We start from the raw sequence: 20,939 nt of genomic DNA on the forward strand, positions 1-20,939 counted from the left end.
CTGCAGACCCAGATGGTAAAATAGGTGGGAAGAAAAGACTGTACTTTCAAGTAGGAGGGGGATGGATGTTGTGGATCTAAGTCACACTGGCTGAGGCACAGTTTGTCCCTGATCTGGCAAACCCCACCAAGCAGGTGACCCAATTTGAGAGCATTTTAGGTCCCAAAGGTGTCTGCTAAGTTTTATGGAAATCAGAGAGGAGGACTATTGACAAAAACTCTGTAACTTACGCTCATCTCTCACTAAGCATTAGAGAATCTGGAGAGGAGAGCCACTTCAAGAGACAAACCTCTCAGAAACTAGGCATCTCTGCTTCTGCACTTTCCCAAGTTACTTGGTATTACTGTCATCAGAAATGCCTCAGTGGTGGAAAACAGGGCAAGTTTTCCTGCCATACCAACAGGGACACAAGTACAGTCAGTTTTTCAGGAGCATATATCTTCTGGACATGCTGAGACAACATTTGGGCTCCCTCTCCTGTGGTGCTGGTTGCACCAACCGCCCCCAAGTGTGGAGAGGGGTAGGTGTGTGCTCGGTGCAGGGTGCCTAGCTGGGACAAGTGGGCAGTTCCCAAAGGAGAGAAGAGGCACTGAGGAAGATACTGCCCTGTCCCCCGCTGCTGAGTCTCTCTTTGTTTCCCTCTGCCTTCTTCCTCCTCTTGCCTTGAAATTATAACTCCAAATGGCTCAGGCGTGGGCCATTTACTGTGATTATTTCCCTTTTTTTACTCTTCCTCAATTTACTCTCTCTGTCTCTATAGGGAGGAAAAGAGATGCAGTTTCTGTTTGGAAGGTGGATGGAGAGAGAGAGATGGTAGCATTTGCTCTCTGAGTGGAAAGGTATTATCTGGCTCACTGCATGTCGAGGAGATAAAGGAGCAGAGGATTGTAAGGTGTGCATGTATGCGTAGCATATGGATTCAGCCTGTCTCTGCCGGCATCTATTGCCCTGACCTAAACAATACAAGACATTTGAATTTTAATCAAGTTGGCTGCTGGTTCTGTCCCAGTTCGAGCAAGAGGCAGTAGAGCCGATTCACGGGAGCTCGAAGAGGAGTGGGGCGAAGGAGGGAGAGGGGGGTGCCTCTTTGAAAGGCAGAGAAAGATAGCCTTTCTCTAACTCAACAAAGAACAAGCAAACCTGTGTGCAGATGAAGGAGGGGTGGCTGGGGGAAGGTTATGAGTTGTCTTATTATGGAGAAGCTTGAACTGTCATCTGTACTTGATGGAAGCGAGAGAGATTGCAGTTGGAGCTGCAGAAGTGCTGACTCCCTGATTGGATTAATAGAAAGGGAAGATGACTCTAGAATGGCTGCCCATTATCTGCACTACAAAGGGATTAGTGTGGGTTTCAGAGAAATTAATGGCTTTTGAGTTAGTGCAGAAATACTAATGAATGTCAGGGCCAGAGATGTACGGTGAACAAAACTGGTTCTCTTTTAGTGTGTGTGCATGCACGTGTATCGATCCATTCGGGCTATGAAAGTGTGCTTTTCCTACCATTTTAAGTTTCATATTAGGCTTTCAGTTTTCATATTTAGGTGAAATACTCTTGAGTACCTGATTTGTCTGCAAGGTATAGTTATATTGATTTCTTTTCCACCTTTTCAGACCTAGTGCCAAAGCAGCAATTTTTTAATTGTTGTTATGATTTTAGTGGTATATGCAGGAAATCTTTGTAGGTAGAGTGCTTTGAACATGGTATTAAATGCAGGCTCCATTCTGAGTATGAGAGTGACGGGGGAAGCTGAGGCTGAGCTGGCAAGGTGAAACCTAAGTGCATCCTTTTTGTTATTGTGGATGGGAGGTAACATCCTTCCCCCATTTTTTAACTCCCATGAGGTTTGCATGCTCACATGAAGTATATAAAACAATTAATTCTCATGTACGTTCATTAAGTTTAACTGAAGCTTGCCCACTTAATCCTTACAAATCCTTAAAGCTGGCCTTCACTAAAGGGCTAGCCAAAGCTTTTACACTGTTGCTGTCCTGAATCCTCCTCCTGCCCATACGTGAACCTCTCACAGCTAACCACAGCAGTGCTTTCAGCCAGGACAGGAGCATCTCCTTATAGACTGTAGGTTACAGCCCAAGTTCTGCTTTCTCACCAGTTGCTATCAGAAGCCTCTTGGACAGTAACTAAGTCCCTCAAATACTCATAGTCCCTGACTCTCCTTGTACCCCTGGGAGGATAGACAGACTCACCCCTTAGCCAGTGGTGGTGAGGGCAGCTTGAGCAGAAATCCTGGCCATGGTAGCTGGGAAGCCCAGTACAGATGGGGATGCAGTAACTTCTATACAGGCTCATCTTTGGCTCTTTGTTTCCAAGCCTCGTCAAGCCCAGACGCTTCTGTTCTCTTAGCTCTGTGTTGAAGACATCCTAGGTATACTTGGAGGTGATCACGTCTAAAACTTGTTAGAACGTGGCCTGTTAACATGAGTGGTAACTGGTTAAGCTGAGACGCTGAAAATATTTTGTGCCTCTAGCCATCTACCCTACCCCTCTTCCAAAGGTTGTCAGCCTGAGGGCAGAAACCGTGAGTGAAACAGCTCCTGTGTTGCTGCGGTTTGTAACGCTGCATGTTAAGGTCACCTGGTGCTGATTATGTTTTGACCTAATTGTGCCAGGCAGTGGATGAGGAGCTGTTCCCAGGTGGCTACCTTGCTCCTGCATCAGGAATAGCAGTCTCCAAGGGAGATGGACAACTGGAGGCAGAAACTTCTTCACTGGTGTCTGTTAATTCTGCCACTGTTTGTAAGTCAAGACCCATCACAGGTACCCTTGCTGGAAAGGTGAGGCAGAAGTCAAATGGGAGCAAGAATTTGTTCCTCAGGGATGGGTTGTTTTGGGGGTGCCAAGTGTTAAAGTTGGTGTTAGAGCGTAACAGTGAATGCCACTGAATTTATACAGGGACCAACAGAAATTGCATAGAGCCACATGTCCAGCCCAAGGTGAAAATACAACATCTGCGTGTATTAGTGGTGGCTGAAGTGGTGCAAATCGGATTGGAACGAATTTTGTATGGAAACGTTTTTTATAAACTCAGAAATGCTTTAGATAATTCCTTTTAGATTCGTATCACTTTGGTGCCTGGAGTGACTCATGTATGGCTGGTTTTCTGGGGACAAAGAAAATTTACCTTGACTTCGCCTTGGGCTGAGGTTTGTGAAAGGGTTGGTTCCGAAGCACCTGAAGTGCTGAGGCGCTTAGATACACATCTTTGGGTCTGGGCAGCCTTTACTTTTCATTTTTGGTCACGTCTGCTGGTCCTGAGCCTGATTCTGATAAATGAGCAAAGCACCTCTCTTGTGAACAGAGCTGTGCGAAATGTTCTGGTCCCGGGTCGTGCTGAAATGTGGTAAGAAACTGCTGGTTTTGGGCACAGTTCTCCATTCTCCGTGTCCTGGGTAAGTCCGGGTGCCAGGTGCGGTGCCCGGGTGCTGGCAGTGGGGCTGTTCCGGCCGGTTCCAGCTGGTTCCAGCCGGTTCCGGTGGCCCCACCGCAGGGCACAGGTGTGCCCATCAGCCACAGGTGGGGTCTCTCTGGCAGAGTGCCTTTCAGAAAGGGCAAAGCTTTGCACCAGGGCGTGAGGAGTGAGGGGAAAAAAGCGTGAGGAGCAGCCCAGGGTCAGAGGAGAAGGTGCTGCAGGCGCTGGGGCAGGGATTCCCCTGCAGCCCCTGGGGAGACTGTGGTGGAGCAGGTGTCTCCCTGCAGCCACGTGCGGCACCCCACGCTGGAGAAGGTGGAGGTTTCCTGAAGGAACTGTGGCCATGGAGAGCTCATGAAGGAACAGGTTTATCCTGAAGGACTGCAGCCCATGGAGAGGACTCACGTTGCAGCAGGGGAAAAGTGTGAGGAGGAAGGAGCAGCAGAGTGGAACTGACTATGATCTCCCCTTCCCCCTGTGCTGCTTGGGATGGGGGGAGGTAGAGGGGTTGTGTGTGAAAGCATGAAGTTGAGCCTGGGAAAGAGGGGGTAGGAGGGGAAGGTGTTTTAATTTGCATGTGCTTCTCACTGACTGTTGTGGTTTAAGCCCAGCCAGCAACTAAGCACCACGCAGCCACTCACTCACCTCCCTCACAGTGGGATGGGGGAGAGAATCAGAAGGGTAAAAGTGAGAAAACTCGTGGGCTGAGGTAAAGACAGTTTACTAGGTAAAGCAAAAGCCGTGCACACAAGCAAAGCAAAACAAGGAATTCATTCACTACTTCCCATCAGCAGGCAGGTGTTCAGCCGTCTCCAGGAAATCAGGGCTCCATCATGCATAACTTTTCTTAGGAAGACAAACGCCATCACACTGAATGGCCCCCTCTTCCTTCTTCCTCCAGCTTTACATGCTGAGCATGACATCATATGGTCTGGAATATCCCTTTGGTCAGTTGGGGTCAGTTGTCCCAGCCGTGTCCCCTCCCAACTTCTTGTGTACCCCCAGCCTACTCACTGGTGGGGTGGGGTGGGGTGAGAAGCCTTGGCTCTGTGTAAGCACTGCTCAGCAATAACGAAAACATCTTGGCATTATCAACACTGTTTCCAGCACAAATCCAAACCATAGCCCTATACTAGCTACTATGAAGAAAATTAACTCAATCCCAGCTAAAACCAGAACACTGTTGAAATCTATTTTAGTTGGCAATAGATTACTTGATAATACTGTACTCTTCTGGACAAGGTTCTGGGAGACTTGCAAGTGTTTTGCTGCTCTGTCACTATTCTCCTGGATAATCTCAGGAAAATTGCTTTGTTTCCTGTCCCTCTGTTTCCCTGTCCCCTTTTTGTAAAGTGTTTTGGTACCTCTGGGTAAAAAAGTGCAGTATTGTTGTTGGCTCAAAGGTAGAGTCAGTGCTTGTGTTTGATAATTGTCACCTATAGGGTGAAGGCTATTTCTGTGACCCTATCCTCTACATATATCATGTATGGGTAGGAGAGATGTATAAGCTGGAATGACATAGCAATCTGAAACGATTATTTAAAAAGAATTAATGGTAACGTTCTCATTTTGTTTCCTCCAGAACACAGGTCAATGTTCCCAAATATTCTGAAGAAGGGATACTTAGAAATTAGAAGAGACAATGACAACTACTGGCAAACCTGTTATGCTGAGCTCTCCCCATACAAACTGTACCTGTATTGCTTGGACAGCAGTGGCAACCAGACTCTTCCCACCGTGTATCCACTCGTGCATTTTCAAAGGGTCACTGTTACTGGTTGCATCGAAACCAAGGTGGTGGACGCTGTCCTGTCAGACAACTCGCAGCTACAGCTGAAGGCAGAGTCCTCATGGGAGGCTTTGGACTGGGGACAGAAACTCTGGGAAGTGGTCCGTGCTTCTGTGCCTGCTTTCACGAGACAGCAGGAGAAACTGGAGAATGTGCCAAAGCCTGAAAATAACAGTGACCTTTCTCAAACCAATGGATTGTTAGAGAAGCCTATGGAGCTCTTCCTATCCATGAATTTGACTGAAAACACTAAAGAGTACCAAAATATTCTCAAATCAGGGACTCTTTACAGGTTAACTGTCCAGAATAACTGGAAGGCATTTACTTTTGTCTTGAACAGGTCTTATCTCATGGCATTCCAACCGGGTAGGCTTGATGAAGATCCTTTGCTGAGCTACAATGTTGATGTGTGCCTGTCAGTCCAGACAGATACTCAGGATGGCTGTGACTCTTGCTTTCAGGTCATTTTTCCTCAAGATGTCCTCCGCTTGCGTGCAGAGACCCGTCAGAGGGCCCAAGAGTGGATGGAGGCACTGAGAGCAGCAGCCAATGCTAATAGAAGTTTAACTCAGAACCCACAGGTCACGCTTAGGAGCAAACCTGGAGATCGGCCCTTTGGAAACGATGTTAGAAAGAGCAAGCGCCAGTCTGTGACCACCAGTTTCCTGAGCATCCTGACCACGCTGTCTTTAGAGAGAGGGCTCACAGTTCAGAGCTTCAAGTGTGCAGGTAAGCAACCAGGCTGCAACATCTGCCCCTTCTGCAGGAAGAGAAAATAACTGGGAAGAGCATGTGTGTTTTAGCAACACACAGTCGTTCCCTGCCTCTCACTATGGCTGTAGACGCTTCAGTGTGTTAGCCTTTCTTTGCTCTCTGTAAAATGTGGAGAGAAGCCTATGGGATATTCAGGGATTCACCTGCATTTGATGAGCAGTGCTGAAACATTAGAACCTGTACATATGTGAGCCAGGCCTGCTTTACAGGGTGGCTGAGCTGTTTTCTTGATTCAGGACACTGGAAAGGTGGTCAAGAATCAAAGGGATTTGAATTCTGGATACGATGCAACTTTCCAACTTTGAGCACTTTTGTTTCCTTTTATTACTGTGTCACCTTCAAGTCATTTTTGGAACTCAGTTTCGGCTCCAGGCCTTCTGGGGAGACTCCTCAAAGCATATATGCTTCCCCGAAACACTGGCATTTGGTAATGTGCGTTCTAGCACTGAGGTTTAGGCATGAGCTCATCTGCTCAGTTCTTCCCTTGAGGCATGGGTGAAAACATGTCCTCAAGCCTCCACATCTAATTTTAAATTTTAGTTCATTTGACTGCTGACTCTAAGTCCTAGGCAAGATCGTGATTTTATTCAGTTCAGGAATGAAGTGTAAATAGAGAGGACCCATGTGAATGCAATTCATTGTCCTTTTACTTTAGCACGGGCACCTTTGTGGAGCAAATTTGGGTACCTTGTGCCTAAACTATACTCTCTGGCTGGCTTTAGTTACGCTCACTTAGAAATTGTCAGCTGTATCAAAAACACCTTTTTGGGAGGGTTTTCCTCTTCTGTTATGGGATCTGTGAGGGTCCTGCCTCTTCCCCACTCTGCTCTGGGGTGGGGGTCTGATGTGGAGGTCTCCTGTTGCTCTGGAACCACACATGGGTTGGTGTGGGCCCAGGACCTGCTGGCTGGCCTGAATCCCTTCCAGGGGAGACCTGAGCCCCAGAAGTACTGGGTTACCCTCAGAACTGGCTGCTGGTGCAGCTGGTTTTGTCCCTCTCTGGTAGTCACCCATGGGTGCTGTTCCTGCTCACTTCTCCACAGGCACTCACCTGGCAGCCAGAGCATTGTGAAGGTTAGACTCACTGCAGTTAATGATTTGGTCACAATATTTGGGCTTCTGCCTGAATTCAGCTCTGTTCTTAGCCACAAACTATGTGACTTCATGTCGATTTTTTTTCTGGGAGTAATTATGTGCCAGACTACTGAAACTGAAGGTGCCTGGGTCCTATGATAACTCTGATTACCTGAACACTATTCGACAATGGTCATGTCTTACCTTTAAGGGTAGTTGTGAGAGTGAAAACTGCAGGGAGACTTTGGCAATGGGTCAAATAAGTATACCCGGGATGGATCCAGCCCCGTGTGTTAGCCAGCAGGCAGCCTTGTGAAACTCAAGAAGACAGCAGAATTAACAGCCTCATTTTAAGATAATGTCCCAGTTGACATTAGAACTTTATTACTTTGTCCTCATTTCTTTTAATTCAAAGCTCAGTAGAGGAAAATTTTGTGATTTTGCTTCATCGTCTGACTGAGGTCCAGGAGAGTTTCAAGTAAGCATTTCCAATGACCTCCTCAAAAGTAGGATCATGCCCTGGGATGGCAACAAAATGCATGTCTCCAACGTGAAATAGGCTTTTCTGTGGGAAAGGGTGGATTTCCTCTCCAAAACATGGGACAATTCATCTGCATTCACTCGTGTATTGCCCACAGAAATAAGGTGCTCTCACTGTGTCAGGGTTGCATGGAGTCTTTTCCATGGCTGGCACTTGTAGCTGTTACCACAGGGCAAAGAAATGAATAATTGTAATTATAACTGGGAGAAGCTGGGGAAACTTATCTGGCTCAGAAAAGTTTGTGCTGAGGAGACTTTGGAGGCACACCAGCAAGCTGAGACTCTTTCCTTGTACCTTGCTCCATGCAGGCTGTTTGCGGTGTTCCCCGGCATGGGCTGCTGTTTAACCTAAGGGGCCTGCTGTTGGTAATTACAGCTTGCAGGCATTCAGAGGTTTTCCCCAGGGCTGCTGGGAGGGGTAAGCTTGGAAAAGGATGAGGAGGGGGGAGGAAGAAAAGTTTTGCTGTGAATTCTTCAGCCATTTAGTGCAAATTCCTGTAATTACCGTCTTTGTGTCCTGTCCCAATGGCACATAATACAGCAGAAGCCTTTCCTAATTGAGACCTTACAGGAGGTACAAATCCCTCCTTTGTTCGGCCTGACAAATTAGTGCCAGAAAGTGGCAAGGTCCGAGTGGGAATCAAAGGCAAGCAACACAAAGATGGAACTTAAGGCTACAGTAATAACCCTCTCTAGTCCTGCAGGGGTGGGAGGGAAGGAAAAGTAATGACCAATGAAAAATGAAGGGTTTTTTTGTTATAAATTCCCTTGACATGACAGCACCTCAGGGCTGCTTTATTTATTTAGGAAAAGTGATTAAATAGTAATACAACAGGGCAGACCATTGTCTCTCGAGCTACCCCCCTTCCTACAGACCCCTGCTGCCTTGGCTAATTGATTGACAATGAACCTCTGATAAAGAAGGTTGTTGGGAGGACCTGATGGGGACAGGGTTGTTTTTTTTTTTAAATTTTCTCTTTGCAGTCTTTATGGGGATCCCCTCCCCGATTTTTTTCTGTTTGAACTGCCCTCTGCATCCCCCTTTCCTTTTCTCCCTCAGTAAAAGCTTTTCAAGGGACTGCTCCCAGACAAACAGCTGATACTTACAAGCAGGTAGGGAAGAATGCGAATGTCTGTGCCTCGCTATTGACAAGTTTATCTTGGAGTCTGACTAGCACTTTTCAACTCGTGATACAAGCCAGGGCGGTGGTGTCAGATGTAGTCATGGGGCAGGGGCGACAAACTGTTGATACACTGGAGTCAGAAGGGCAGCTTGAAAAGTTTTCTTTTGCTTGATTAGCAGATACAAAAAGCTTTTCCCCACATTTCTAACTGCAGTCTTAACTGCAGAGGGCAGGGCATTATTTCTCACAATTTACCAAAATGAACGAATAGGCCACTAATTAATAGTGGAGAGGCATGGTTTTTAATAAACACTTTTACCTTTGCTGCCATTATTTATATTTTTGGTTCAGAACAGCAATACATTTTCAAATGTGGGGTTAACTAGAAACTGCTGGCACTGGAATGGCAGCCTCCTCGGTCCTTTGCATGTTTGTATAACTGTAGGCTTGATCTTGCCCTGTTGCTGGGATACATCAGTGTTCCTGTGGGACGTGTTTGGGGCTCTGAGCAAGAGTGACATTTGTGAGTGTCAATCTGCTCAGGTGAGACTTTGGGGGGACCTACCCCTTGTCTTCAGATGGATATGAAGCGGAAGTTGGCTACAGGTCCAAGCTGGTAAATATCAGGTTTTATGATTTGTTCTTTAATATGTAGAAAATGAGAGACATGCATCATGTTAGGATGATCTGTTGGACTGTGTGTGTGTTATTTTTTTTAATGTCTTTATTTCACCTGGATTCAAGAGAAATCCCCAAATGCTTTAAGTTACAAATTTGGGATGAGGTGGCTTCCACCAAAGCATGTGTTTGGCAAGTGCAGCATGTTGTGGAGAGTGGTAGCTGGTTGTGAGTGCTTCAGTGGCTGTCTTGTCTCCCTGCTGGTACATCTATGGGCTCCTGGGGGAAAGGCAGGCATTTCTCCTGGAGGAACCCACCTGGAGGTCTGTAAGGAGCAAATGTCCTTAGCTGCCCTTCACTATTGCTGTTCCCTTGGCATGTGCCTTCAGGTTTCCATAGATGGGGAAGACAAACGGCCTCTGCCCTTACCTCCCGTCTTTGCATAGCTCCTGTTCTTTTGATGTCTCTCTCTTCCTTTTGACTTTTTTTCTCTCCCTGCCCTTTATTAAAACAAACATTTTTTCAGAGAAGTCAGTTGTGCCTGCCAGGAACTCTTGTTGCTTAGACCGCAAGTCCTAATGAGTGTGGGAGTTTCTGCCTTCTGCAAAATGTACTCTACACCCTTTTATTTGTCTGTGTGGCTTTACTTGCTCCTCTTCTGGGGTGTTTTCTTTCTTTTCCCCCCTGCTTTCTCCATGTCTTCTTACTTGCCAAAAGGATAAATACTGCTATTAGGGCTCCTCTGACTCAGCTGGCTAAGCTGAACACTAGGTGCAGAGAAGCCAAGGTTCGAAAATAGGCTATTTCCTGAGCTTGCAGCCATGTCAAATTGAGCAGCAGGTGGAAAGCTGTTGGCTTTCAAGGAATCATTCTGCCTCTAGTGCTGTGATCATGTGTGTAGATGGGGGACAGTGCAGTGCAATATGCCCAGCTCGTGCAGCCTCTGCTCTAGCTCACCCCACTGGTCTGAAACCAGGCCCTAGTGCAGTAAAAGTAAAGTCATCCCGCCCCCCCCGAAAAGTAAGTCTTTTCCTAATAGCTTGTGATTTGGAAAAAAAAAAAAAAAAGCCAGGTGCGACGTTGATTTTGTTCAACTTCTCAAAAAGCCATATGGTTGAAACTTCTCAAATCCAGATAGTTGAAAAGCATGGGTGCTCCTTCCTTGAATTTAGCAAATACTTTGTGAACTGTCATCACACCCAGCACCTATTTGTAGCATGTCACTGAAATAAAAATACTAGGGGACAAATCTTAGCAAATGTAGCACAATAATAAAATACCAGAAGGTCCTTTGGAAGGTTGTCAGCGCTCTTGTCACATTTTTAGTCCCAAATAACAATTGTTCTTGCCTGTCCAAGGCTTTTAGGCTTGTGCTTTCTAGGTGCTGTATATATTTTGTGCTTGGTTTCATTTCGATTGATCTCTTTGTTCCAAGACTTCAGCAGCTTTTTGCCTTCCCTGTATTTGAGACTCTGTAAAATCCCCTGAGAATGTGTTTTGCACTGTAAAGGTTTTATTGTTGAAGTATCTTCACTTTAGACCACAGTCTTCCAGTCTTGTATGTGACTTTCAGGCCCTATTTCTATTGATTCAAAAGTAAAACTTCCACTGCTAACAGTGGTATTTCTAAATTCTTATTCTTTGCTAGCCAAAACCAGCTGAGCAGAAAAAGCATTGTCCATGTCTAAATTACTATTTGGAAAACACACCATGTCTAAACAAGGCCACTGACTTGTTGGGAGGAGTGGGGGGAAGGTTTCCAGACAAGGGTGACTTGAACTTAATTTGCAGTGGACCTGCATGTTTCAAAACACAAGGCTGCTGGTCCACAGTGCTTTGCCGTGTGACAGCTCTGGTTTGAGGAAAGATTAGAAGACACCGCATGTGGTATCTCTTTTACTTGTTTGAGTTGATTAAACCTATTATCAGTGATCAGTTATGATCACAGAAGCCATTTAATCTTCAGCAGTAGGGTGAGTGAGCTCTTCAATCCAGTTTTAAGATGGCTTGACTAGAGGAAATGGCAGTGAAAACTATTAGCTTTGTCTAAGCTGGTAGAAGTTAGGTCCTTCATCTTCCTGGGATTTGGCTGGCACCTTTCTCAGAGTGAGATTTTCCCCTTCATAGGACTTGGTTTGGAGTTGGCCTGCTGCTGCCCAGAAGGGCAGTTTAGACGAGTACTTGGCCAGTTCAGTGCCTGCCCTGCACCCTGATGTGCACTTTGCAACCCTCAGCTGGTGTTTTACTGATGACTTTGCCTCAGCCCTGCAGGTGGAACAGCTGGTACAAATGTCTTGGCTGATGAATCTACATATTCCTCCTGGCAGGCTTAAAGGGTGCCTGTGCTGCCTGTATGGAGATAGGTGACTCCATTGCTCTAATCTGCCTCTCTGAACAACTCTGCAGGTTTTCAGTATGTTCTTTTTTTCTTCTTTTTTTTTCCATCACAAATAAAATATTTGTGCTTATTTCTTTTGCTGTTATGAGCTCAATTCTGCTGTGTGCGAGCATGTCTCTACTCTCAGCTTAGGCTCTGTGTTTGTCCTTGGCTATGCCTTGTTTCTTCCTGGCTTGTGGGTGCTAAGTATTGGTTCCACTGCCCCCAAAGAACTCTTGGTTGCTCAGGGATTTTTTTGGTCCATTTATTGTGTGAAGCCAGCCAGTCTTGAATCTTCTGGCATGAAGTTTAAAGAAGAGAGTGCCAGAAACAGGGAGTCTAAATGTTCAAGTCTCACCTTTGTTGCAATGGAAAAAGCTGCATCTGGACAAAAGGAAGTGTTTTCAGACCTGAAAACTCCCAACACATGCAAACACACACACAAATACACATCCAGTTCTTCTCTGGAGAACCCAGAGGTTCCTCATGAATTGCATTACAAGAGACAGCTTTATTTGTTGGGCTAGCATCTTTTAAATCAGTCAAGCCAGCTTTTGCTAATAAAGGCCTTGCCTTCACAGAAAGGCACAGGCAGGGTATATCCGCAAAACACCATTGCTGCAGTTGCAGTTTGTATCAGGTCCCCAAGCTGGTTTGGGACATGACTGTTAATTTAGTTTCCTAAGAAAACAAAGCTTATGTTATAATGCTGTTTGCTCACAGTTTTAGCCCTGCCCCATAAGATTTTAATTTACCTGACTGTTATAACAAAATTTGACAGAGGAGAAGAGGTAGCAAAGATGCGGGAATCTTAGAGGTTTCACAGAAGCTGGCATCATAGGGAGTCCCTCTTTAATGCTGCTCTGGAAAAAACCCTACGATGTGCACTGTGCGTTTGCTTGGCGCCAGAGAGTCCATGCAGGTGTGCAGCCTTGAGGGACAAATATAGAAGGAAAATGGCTGCTTTAGGTCCACTACTGCAGAACTAGGGCATTTGTGTGTGTGTGTTGGCAGGGGTCCTCTCCTTCTGTCATGTGCCAAAGCAGTGTATTATTGGCAAAACTAATACATGTGTATCAGATCAGAGGAATGTAAAAGAAGTTACAGAACAAACAACAGGCCAACTGGTGGGAAGCTTTCAGGTTCAGAGTCTGGCCTTCTGCAATGTCAATAGACTCTAATACGTACCTGTGCTGCGTAAACCTGAATAATGCATATGCCCGAGGTAGTGCTGTGGTAGCGATGTGTGACCAAGAAGAAATTCAGCCAAATAGTATTGGCAAAAAATACATAACCACACTTACTGCACAGTTGTTCCTCATGTTAAAGGGAGGTACAAAATCAGCTGTGTATTCAAACAGAAATAGAGCTGATTATTTCTAGGTGTGTTAATAGCTGCTGTATCAAAGAAATGAAACATAGCAAACCAGGTAGCCTTCAGTGTAAGCAAATGAGTGAGCAGTGCAAGGGTAAGTGGTCTTTAAACTAACTGCAGAGCAGAAATGAAAACAGAGTGGAGACTCTTTTTGCTAAATGATCTGGCCACAGCTCAAGATGCTGGCACCAGTGTTTGCTCTGATCACACAAATGGCTGGCCTGCTCTTTGCTCTGTTCTCTTGTTTACCTTCTCAGTATATAAAACCAAGCATGAGTGTAATCAACTGTAGGAATGGGAATACCATTATTAATTATGCGCAAATTATCTACTTACTCCTAGCTGGCAAACTTCAAGAGCTGGCCCAGAGAGTGTTTTCAGTTCCCATCCCTGACTAAAGAGTTGGTGAATTACTGAATCCTGCCAATAAGTCATTCCATGGAAGCTCCCATTCCCTTCTGTCAGGCAGTGCTTCACAGTCTCAGCAAAGTGCCAGATACTGCAGAGAATAATCCTGTAAGGGTATGGAGGAAAGAATAACAAATTAGCTTGAGGTGTATGGTATTCTTCCTCAGAGCTGTTGTCCTGGGAATGGGGAGAAAGGAGTTGAAAGGATGCTCTAGGAGAATGCAAACTGGCTATGCATTAAAGGATTCACAAACTATAACTGTAGGTGAAGCATGTCTTCGTAGCTGTTTGTAATTCCTTCAGAGCAAGTTCTCTGGGAAGAATGGCATCTCAGCCCTTCTCAGCATTTGACACTAAAGGTAAAAGAACCTATGTTCTGGTGAAATTCAAGTGGGGAAATCCAAGCAAATAAAAAGCTAGTTTCCAAAAGTATAGTTTTGTTGCAGCCATTTGACAGACAGCTAGTATTTTTTGGTCCTAATTTATTGATGAAATGTTGTTCTTGACTTATATATACAAAGTGCAAGCTTACACTTTGACATTTATGTTTTTTCAGTGTTCCATTTGCAGGCTTAACTACTATTACTTTTATTGGGAAGGCAGAATTTAGCTGTGTAACCTGCAGCATGCTTGTATGCTATCTTCTACAAAGGATAAGTATAATACAAACATGCAGAATGTTGTGTGTGCGTTTATATGATATCACCTGGCTTGTTTCCACCAGTGATTTTTTTGTTGTTGATTGTTCATCTTCTTGGAGAGGGTCACAGCTCTGTGTGTTCAGCATGACTGATGTAAAGGGTGTTGTTTACTTCACCTACTCCTGGCAGTCTAAATACTGGATATCTATGCTAATCCAGTCTTCACTGATTGGAAGAAAGCCTGGGTACCTAGGGGATAATTCCTCTCATCTGCCTGGGAGAGATGCTCTGCGGGAGTGTGCCTGTGAGTAGGATGGGATGGGTCACTTTCTGGAGTGGCCTCTCTTCCCAGCCCAGGCTAGAGCCTATAGTCAGCAAGCCTAGACTGGGTAGGCGAAGTTAGCTGAGCTGGATTGTGTGAAATAGGCAAGACAGGGCTATGCATTGTATCTTCAAATGGCACTAATGAAGATGGGAAGGCTGTTAATTTAGGGCTTAGTCCTGAGCTCCAGCTAATAGTCAAGGTTTCCATTGACTCAGAATAGTTGGTCCATCCTTTGGAGTCTATTTAAAAAGAAAAAAAAAGAGTCTGGGAGTTGGGGAACTAGTAAACCCTTCCTTACTTCTGGAGAACCTGATCTAGACTATAATTAAAGTGAGATTTGTACGTTGCTGACATAAATAATGTGGGATTTATATGTTGCTTAGTTAATTGTTACTGGATAGGGTCAAACCCACGTGGCTTCAACGGAGAAAATTTTCTGCCTTTAATCTGTTACAGTTTTGTCGGTTTTGTTTTTGGTGTGGGTTTTTTTTGTTTTTGTTTTTTTGTTTTTTTTTTTTAAGTCCGTAAGCAGCTCACAAGAAAATAGGCGAGGTGAGTAAAGTGTCAGACTTTGCTTGGAGGTTTATGAGGTTTTGATTGTTTCTTTAGGAAGAGAATTGCTTTGGAAAAAAGTAGTGCTGGGAAAAGGACAAAGTATAATGCAAATTTAAACCTATGTAGGCATGAGGGAGAAATGAGCTGGGTTGTTAGTGTGTGTGTCTTGTGAGCTTGAGTTTTCCCATGGTGGAGTGAATTGTGGAATAGATGCACAGAAACATGAGGCCAGCAGCTGAAGTAATTCTCACCTGCTCTTTCTGTTTGTGCTAAGCAGCTAGAACAATGTTGTATGCTTGATCTAACACTGAAATTTTTTTTGCTGTGCTCCTGCTTAGTCTGCTTTATGGCTTTATCAAGCTGAAAGCCTTTTGAAGTCTGTGGGTCATTTTCTTTTCTTCATATTGTATGTTGTTTCTAAATGAATTAGCTTCTAAGCTAATCTGTCACAGATTTAATTACGGTACACAATCATGGTGGAGTTGCTTCTTCCTGATACTAAGCAGGGAACTTCATTGCATAAGGAAAACAGTTGTGTACATAATTCTAGTTTGGTCTTCCACTTTCTCTGTTTCACTGTGGAGCTTTTCTTGCTAAATCTTGCTAAAAGATTAAAGAAAAAGGTATCTGGATAAAAAGAACAGTTGCATGTGTCTTCCTTGACCATAAGAGTATGCAACACCCTGAAAGTGGCAGAAATGGTGTTTTCCACACTATGCAGAAGAATTGTATTCAAGTGTCTTGGATTCCTCCTCCATACTATCCTCACTACCACCTTAAGTCAAGGAGAGAGACTTGTTACAACTTTTTAAACCTGATCTTCCTGTACTTGTGTCTTCCCAAAGTCTTAACACTTGGAGATCAGCCTCTTGATGTTGATACTCCTGCTCTGCTCACAGACATGTTGTTGAGAGAGGTTCATCTGTGCCCAGCAGCACTTTCTTGCTGCTATTTTTTTCTAACCCTTATTTTCTTTGCTTGATTCCAGGGCTGTTTTGTTATATTTTCTGTGATGAAAGGTTTGGGATTACTCCTTCCCTCACTTTGCTAACAGTATACCTACAGCTATACTTCTTCCCTCTGTAGCTTGCTCTATAACATCCTTTAGGTAGGGGTGATTTGGAGTGATAGTAAATATCACAGTATTCTCTTTGCTCTAGGCTTAGGGTTTTCCAGACCTTTGTACAGATGTTACATGGATAATATTCTGTGTGAGCATTAGAAATAGGTGATAGAGGCTTGGTGAGAGTTATGCTGCTTTTTCCCCCATCCTGTGGAAGGTGCTTTCTCTAGCTATAGGCAAGTCAGTGTTTCCTCTGCAAACATGAAATGGTCCTTCTTCCACCCTAAACTGTTTGTTGAGTTGTGTTACCAGTCTCTGAGGTGGTCAGCTACATCTGACTATCTTGCTCAGATAGGGAGGGGTGCTCAAGAGTTTAAAGCCAGGAATCAGTACTAGCTTTGCTTCTGGTAAACATGATGGCAGGTTTATGTACCTGAATGTCCAGGTGCAGGATTTCCAAGGGCATTAAGCCGCAAGCTATTCTATCCTCCTCTTCTTTCTCTCTCACTCTTGCTTTATTTTTTCCCATCTTAGAAAAACAAAGTAGCATAAGTGGTCTATGCCACAGAAATATGTTTGTCACACTACATCACTTTGAACTGCATAACATCAAAGAGAATCAGTGCTTTGATAACTTGATTTGAAAGGACTGTAGAAATAGCCATCATTATGAATCACAACAGATGGGAATGGGAAAGATAGATGGTGATTTTCAAACAGCAAAGCTTGTAAGGTAAGGGAAAATGTAAGGTAGGTGCCAGTGCCATATTCTCATCTAAAATGTCCTGACCTTACAACTGTTATGTAGCTTTGCAGAATATGATTTACTTGAGGATATGAAGAGGAATGATAAATACTCTGTAAAAATGTGTTTCTGAGGAACAAGGAAACAAACGTGGGCTCAGAGAAGGGCTGGAATAAGGGAGAAAGCAATGCATGCATGCTGCTTGGGTAGGAAGTTCTGCTTTTTCCGCCTTATAAAACTACCCTCCCTGAAGGGAAAGGCATCCAAGATTGCTTGCTGAGACACTCCTCACCCCAGAGACCTTCAGTTCTTATGGTCTGGACATAGGGAGGAGGAGGGAAGCCCCCCCAGCACTTTTGTGCTTTGTCGTTCCTCTCCTGAGGGAACTCTCTGTGGACTGGAATGAGTGTCTGGCTCTAGGAGATTGCAAGAAATCAGGCCTTAAAATGGTGAATTCTAAACTGCAAATGTTTTAGTTTAGGGTGATGGCAATTCAAATTGGAGTTTAGCTTAGTCTTGTCTTCAGTCTAATAGATAGCAGTTTAAGCATTAAGACAAACTATCAGCTTGTGGAGTGGCATGGAGTGCACAGTGACAGTTAGGTGAAATCAGTGTGTCCTGTCCCATCCTCATCCTCCAGACGAGTAAGTGTTGGCTAGTGCGGAATGTTTATGAAGGTTTCAATGGCATTGAGTTAGGAGACTGTAGTCTCATTCAGACAGAGCTTTACCACCAGTACTTCATCAGCTGGTCCAAACACATTGAGCTAGAAAATACTACGTATCATTTAGCCATCTCTGTTTCACCCAGTGTGAGGTGATGGCTGTATGTAATGAAAGCTGAAGTTGGAGCCAGTTAAGGCAGATGCTTCAGTGCTTTTCAGCGATAGGAAATTCAGAGACAACTAGTGAGGAGAAAAAAATCAGACTTCACTTCTTTTAGCAAGGCTGGCACAGAAGAACGTGCTGTACTGAGCATTGCCAACACAAACATCCTATTTGAGGGCTTGTTCCCACTTAGTTTGGTAATGCTGTCTTTCATAGATTCCTTCATCTTGCTCCATGAGGGGAGGAGTGGGCATACTTCTCTGTTTCCTTTACAGAGGGGCAAGATTTACCTCTGTTGGGCTTTTAAAAACATGGGCTCCATAGCAACAGTGTGAGTACCTTCTGCAAGAATCTTCTAGGGCTACTAGTCAGACAAATGTCATGTCAGATGAATAGGAATGGTATTACATGTCTCGTCAGCTGTTCAAAACCTTTACTTTTATGTATGAATGCATTTTAAAAATTGAAAGAATAGTTCTATATGTACTATGGAGCACTGATACTGAGCTTACTACTAGGTGTGTCTGCTGACTTCATCCGTAACAGCATAGTGGAGGAGGACTGCGTGGAAACTCTTCTAACTGACTAGTCAAGAAGCTGCTTTTGGAAAAAAAGAAAAGAACAGGAAAGGAAAGATGGGAAAATGTGTGCTTTGCACTGAGGGAAATATGAAGTTTTTGGCTCCTAAGTTCTGATCCCAAGCCACAGTCATACGTCATCTTTTTTTGTAACACACTGCTGAATTACTTGAATTGACTTTACCCTTATAAAAGGCATACCTGCATTCTTTCTGCCCTAAAAACACTGCTTTGCAAAAAGTTCTGCTAATATTTGGCATACAGAAATTATTTCTACAATGATAGTAGTTTACAGTCATGTTTGGGTTTTCTGTTTGATTAGCTAAGATGAGATCGCATTTTTGCATTGTGTATGTTGAGTTATACCACTTGAGATATATGGTTATACTTATGCTCTGATCTTATGAATGGTAAAGGAGGAGATATTAACATAACTATCTCTTTCATCAACTGACATGTTTATATGTTTGCCTTTTTCAAGAAACTGCACATCCTCACTTAAAAACAAAAGGGGAGGGGAGGGGGGAGAGAGAGATGTGGAGAGAGGACATGTCCCACACTGATTCACTTGATAGTGTGTATTGCAGAGAATCAATGGCCAAATGGCTCTGGAGTGTGGAAGAGGAGGAAGTGAACTGATTGTGTTGGTCAGGTTATTCTAATTATTTTGATTAGAGCAGAGGGGACATGGTAGCATCAGCTAATGGAGAGAAGGAGGAGTTTGATTTATACCTCGAGTAGTTGAGCTGCAATCTCTCCTCAAATCAGGATAACTTCTACTGGGGAAAAAAGATTACTTCAGTGGGAGAAGTTACATAATTACACTAAAAAAAATCAGTTATACTGACAAAAGCAGTCAGTCAGTTCACTTCTGCCTGAAAAACTCTGTTTAATGAATACTTTTGCTGTGACAGTGATGTACAAGGTTTCTGCTAATCAGCATTACTAACCAGCTCCAGCGGAGACTGAGCATATGGCACATGCCAGAGTGGGGGTCTGGTGCTAATTGTATTGGTAGCTGTAAATGTCATACGGGGATACTAGTATTTGAAGGAAAAGCAGAAATACCATCATGTGTGCTGTGTCAAAGCAATGTTAGTAAGAACCACAGACATCCCATTACATCTTATCCAAACATTTTTAGCCTTGCTTCCTGAGCAGGTTGTTTAATGCGACTGTGCTGTCTGTCTTCAACCCTCTAATATTATTTGAATCTGTTGGCTTGTTTTAGTTACAATTGAGAGAAAGACAGAGGTGTCAAATACATTGAGTTTCTATGTGTTTTGTGAAAACAGGTGGTCAGGCAAAGGAGAGCTCTGCCTTAGTTCTTTCCAACTAAAGCAGCAGCTTTTGAATACATTGTTTTACCCCAGGGACTCCACACAAGAGGGCATGGGAAGAGGCAAGGGATCCAGCTGCCAAAAAAGTATCAGGCAGACCTCAGACCTTGTAAGACACATGGTAATCCAATTGTAAGGAAAATAAAAAAACAACACCTGCAGGAAACTGAGCTGTCACAACTGCTAGTCAAGGACTACTTGTTCTCAGTGTGACTGCTGCTCACAGTTATTTTTCATGGTCTGACTGTGGTTTGCCTTGGCTGTGCTAGTTCTGTGGCTGAATCTTACCTGCCAAGTCAGCGTCCCTTCTGGCTGTCAGCAGGAGCTGGCTTGCACTCCTCCAGGCAGCCAATGCTGGCCCATTCTGTTGTGGGGAAAATGAGAGCTGTCTGTAGCAAGCACACAGTGCTTCTGTGGTCTGCTATTTTCTGTCTAAGCTTCAGGTTGTGGTTTTCAGATGGCCATGGTTTTTAAGTGCCCAGTGTCTCAAAGTTGGTCTTCTGCCTTTATTTCTTGAGAAGTGCTAAGTATCCTTTGACTGCTCTCCGAACTCTTTGTCATAGATGCCCAAGTTAGTGTATGCTTGTTCAGTGCTAGTCCAAGAATACTGATATTTATTCCCCTATTATTTAGGGAATAAGAAATGGCTTATTGGTAAAATAAATAAATAAAATTTAAAAAGGGTCTCAGATGGGGGAATAATTACTTTTCTTACAGCATCCTGAGTGTGTACCTCTGGCATGGTGTACAAACCCAGATTTTTTCCCCTCTCTCTTCTCCAGGCTGTCAGCGCTCCATAGGCTTGTCCAATGGGAAAGCCAAGGTGTGCAGCTACAGTGGATGGTATTACTGCAGCACCTGCCATGTGGATGACAGCTTCCTCATCCCTGCACGGCTGGTTCATAACTGGGACACTTCCAAATACAAGGTAATCTACCTGCAGGTTGGCTTGCTAGCAAGTGAACTGAATTGCTCTTTAGACAGAAACACAGACATTGCAACTGTTGAAGGTTACAGTTATTGACTGCTAATACTTTGTCTGTCTTGTCAGAATGAGCCACGCTCTCTCAACAAGACATGTTTTTATCACAATTTCCTTAGCCAGGCCTAAGGGGTTCTGCCTCAGGATCAGCCATGCTCCTCTTTCTTGGTGGCATCTTTTCCATCATTGCTTATCTGGTTGTTCAAGGGACAGGGAGGGGCAACAGCGAAACCTCCCTTTTAGCCCTAATCTTTGCAGTTATTGGGCCCTTGAGGACTACCTGTTCCATAAGCACTAGGGACTACGGACTGGCACTGCTTCGTGGTGGATGCTAAATAGTGGAAATGCCCACTGTAAACTGGCATACCCAAACATGG

The 20,939-nt window shown here is 44.3% G+C and overlaps 1 protein-coding gene across 3 annotated transcripts in view; it reads left to right on the top strand.

Annotated features, from left to right (window-relative positions):
- Positions 1–20,939, top strand: part of PLEKHM3 (pleckstrin homology domain containing M3) — a 93,792-nt gene that overhangs the window by 19,133 nt on the left and 53,720 nt on the right. For all 3 annotated transcript variants that reach the window (XM_049808732.1, XM_049808742.1, XM_049808749.1), the window contains 2 exons: positions 5,010–5,945; positions 20,363–20,508. In XM_049808732.1, coding sequence (XP_049664689.1) covers positions 5,010–5,945; positions 20,363–20,508 — 1,082 coding nt within the window. The remainder of the gene's footprint in view (positions 1–5,009; positions 5,946–20,362; positions 20,509–20,939) is intronic.

This window comes from Accipiter gentilis, chromosome 1, assembly GCF_929443795.1.
Source record: "Accipiter gentilis chromosome 1, bAccGen1.1, whole genome shotgun sequence".
In the NCBI taxonomy this organism is placed as follows: Eukaryota; Metazoa; Chordata; class Aves; order Accipitriformes; family Accipitridae; genus Astur; species Astur gentilis.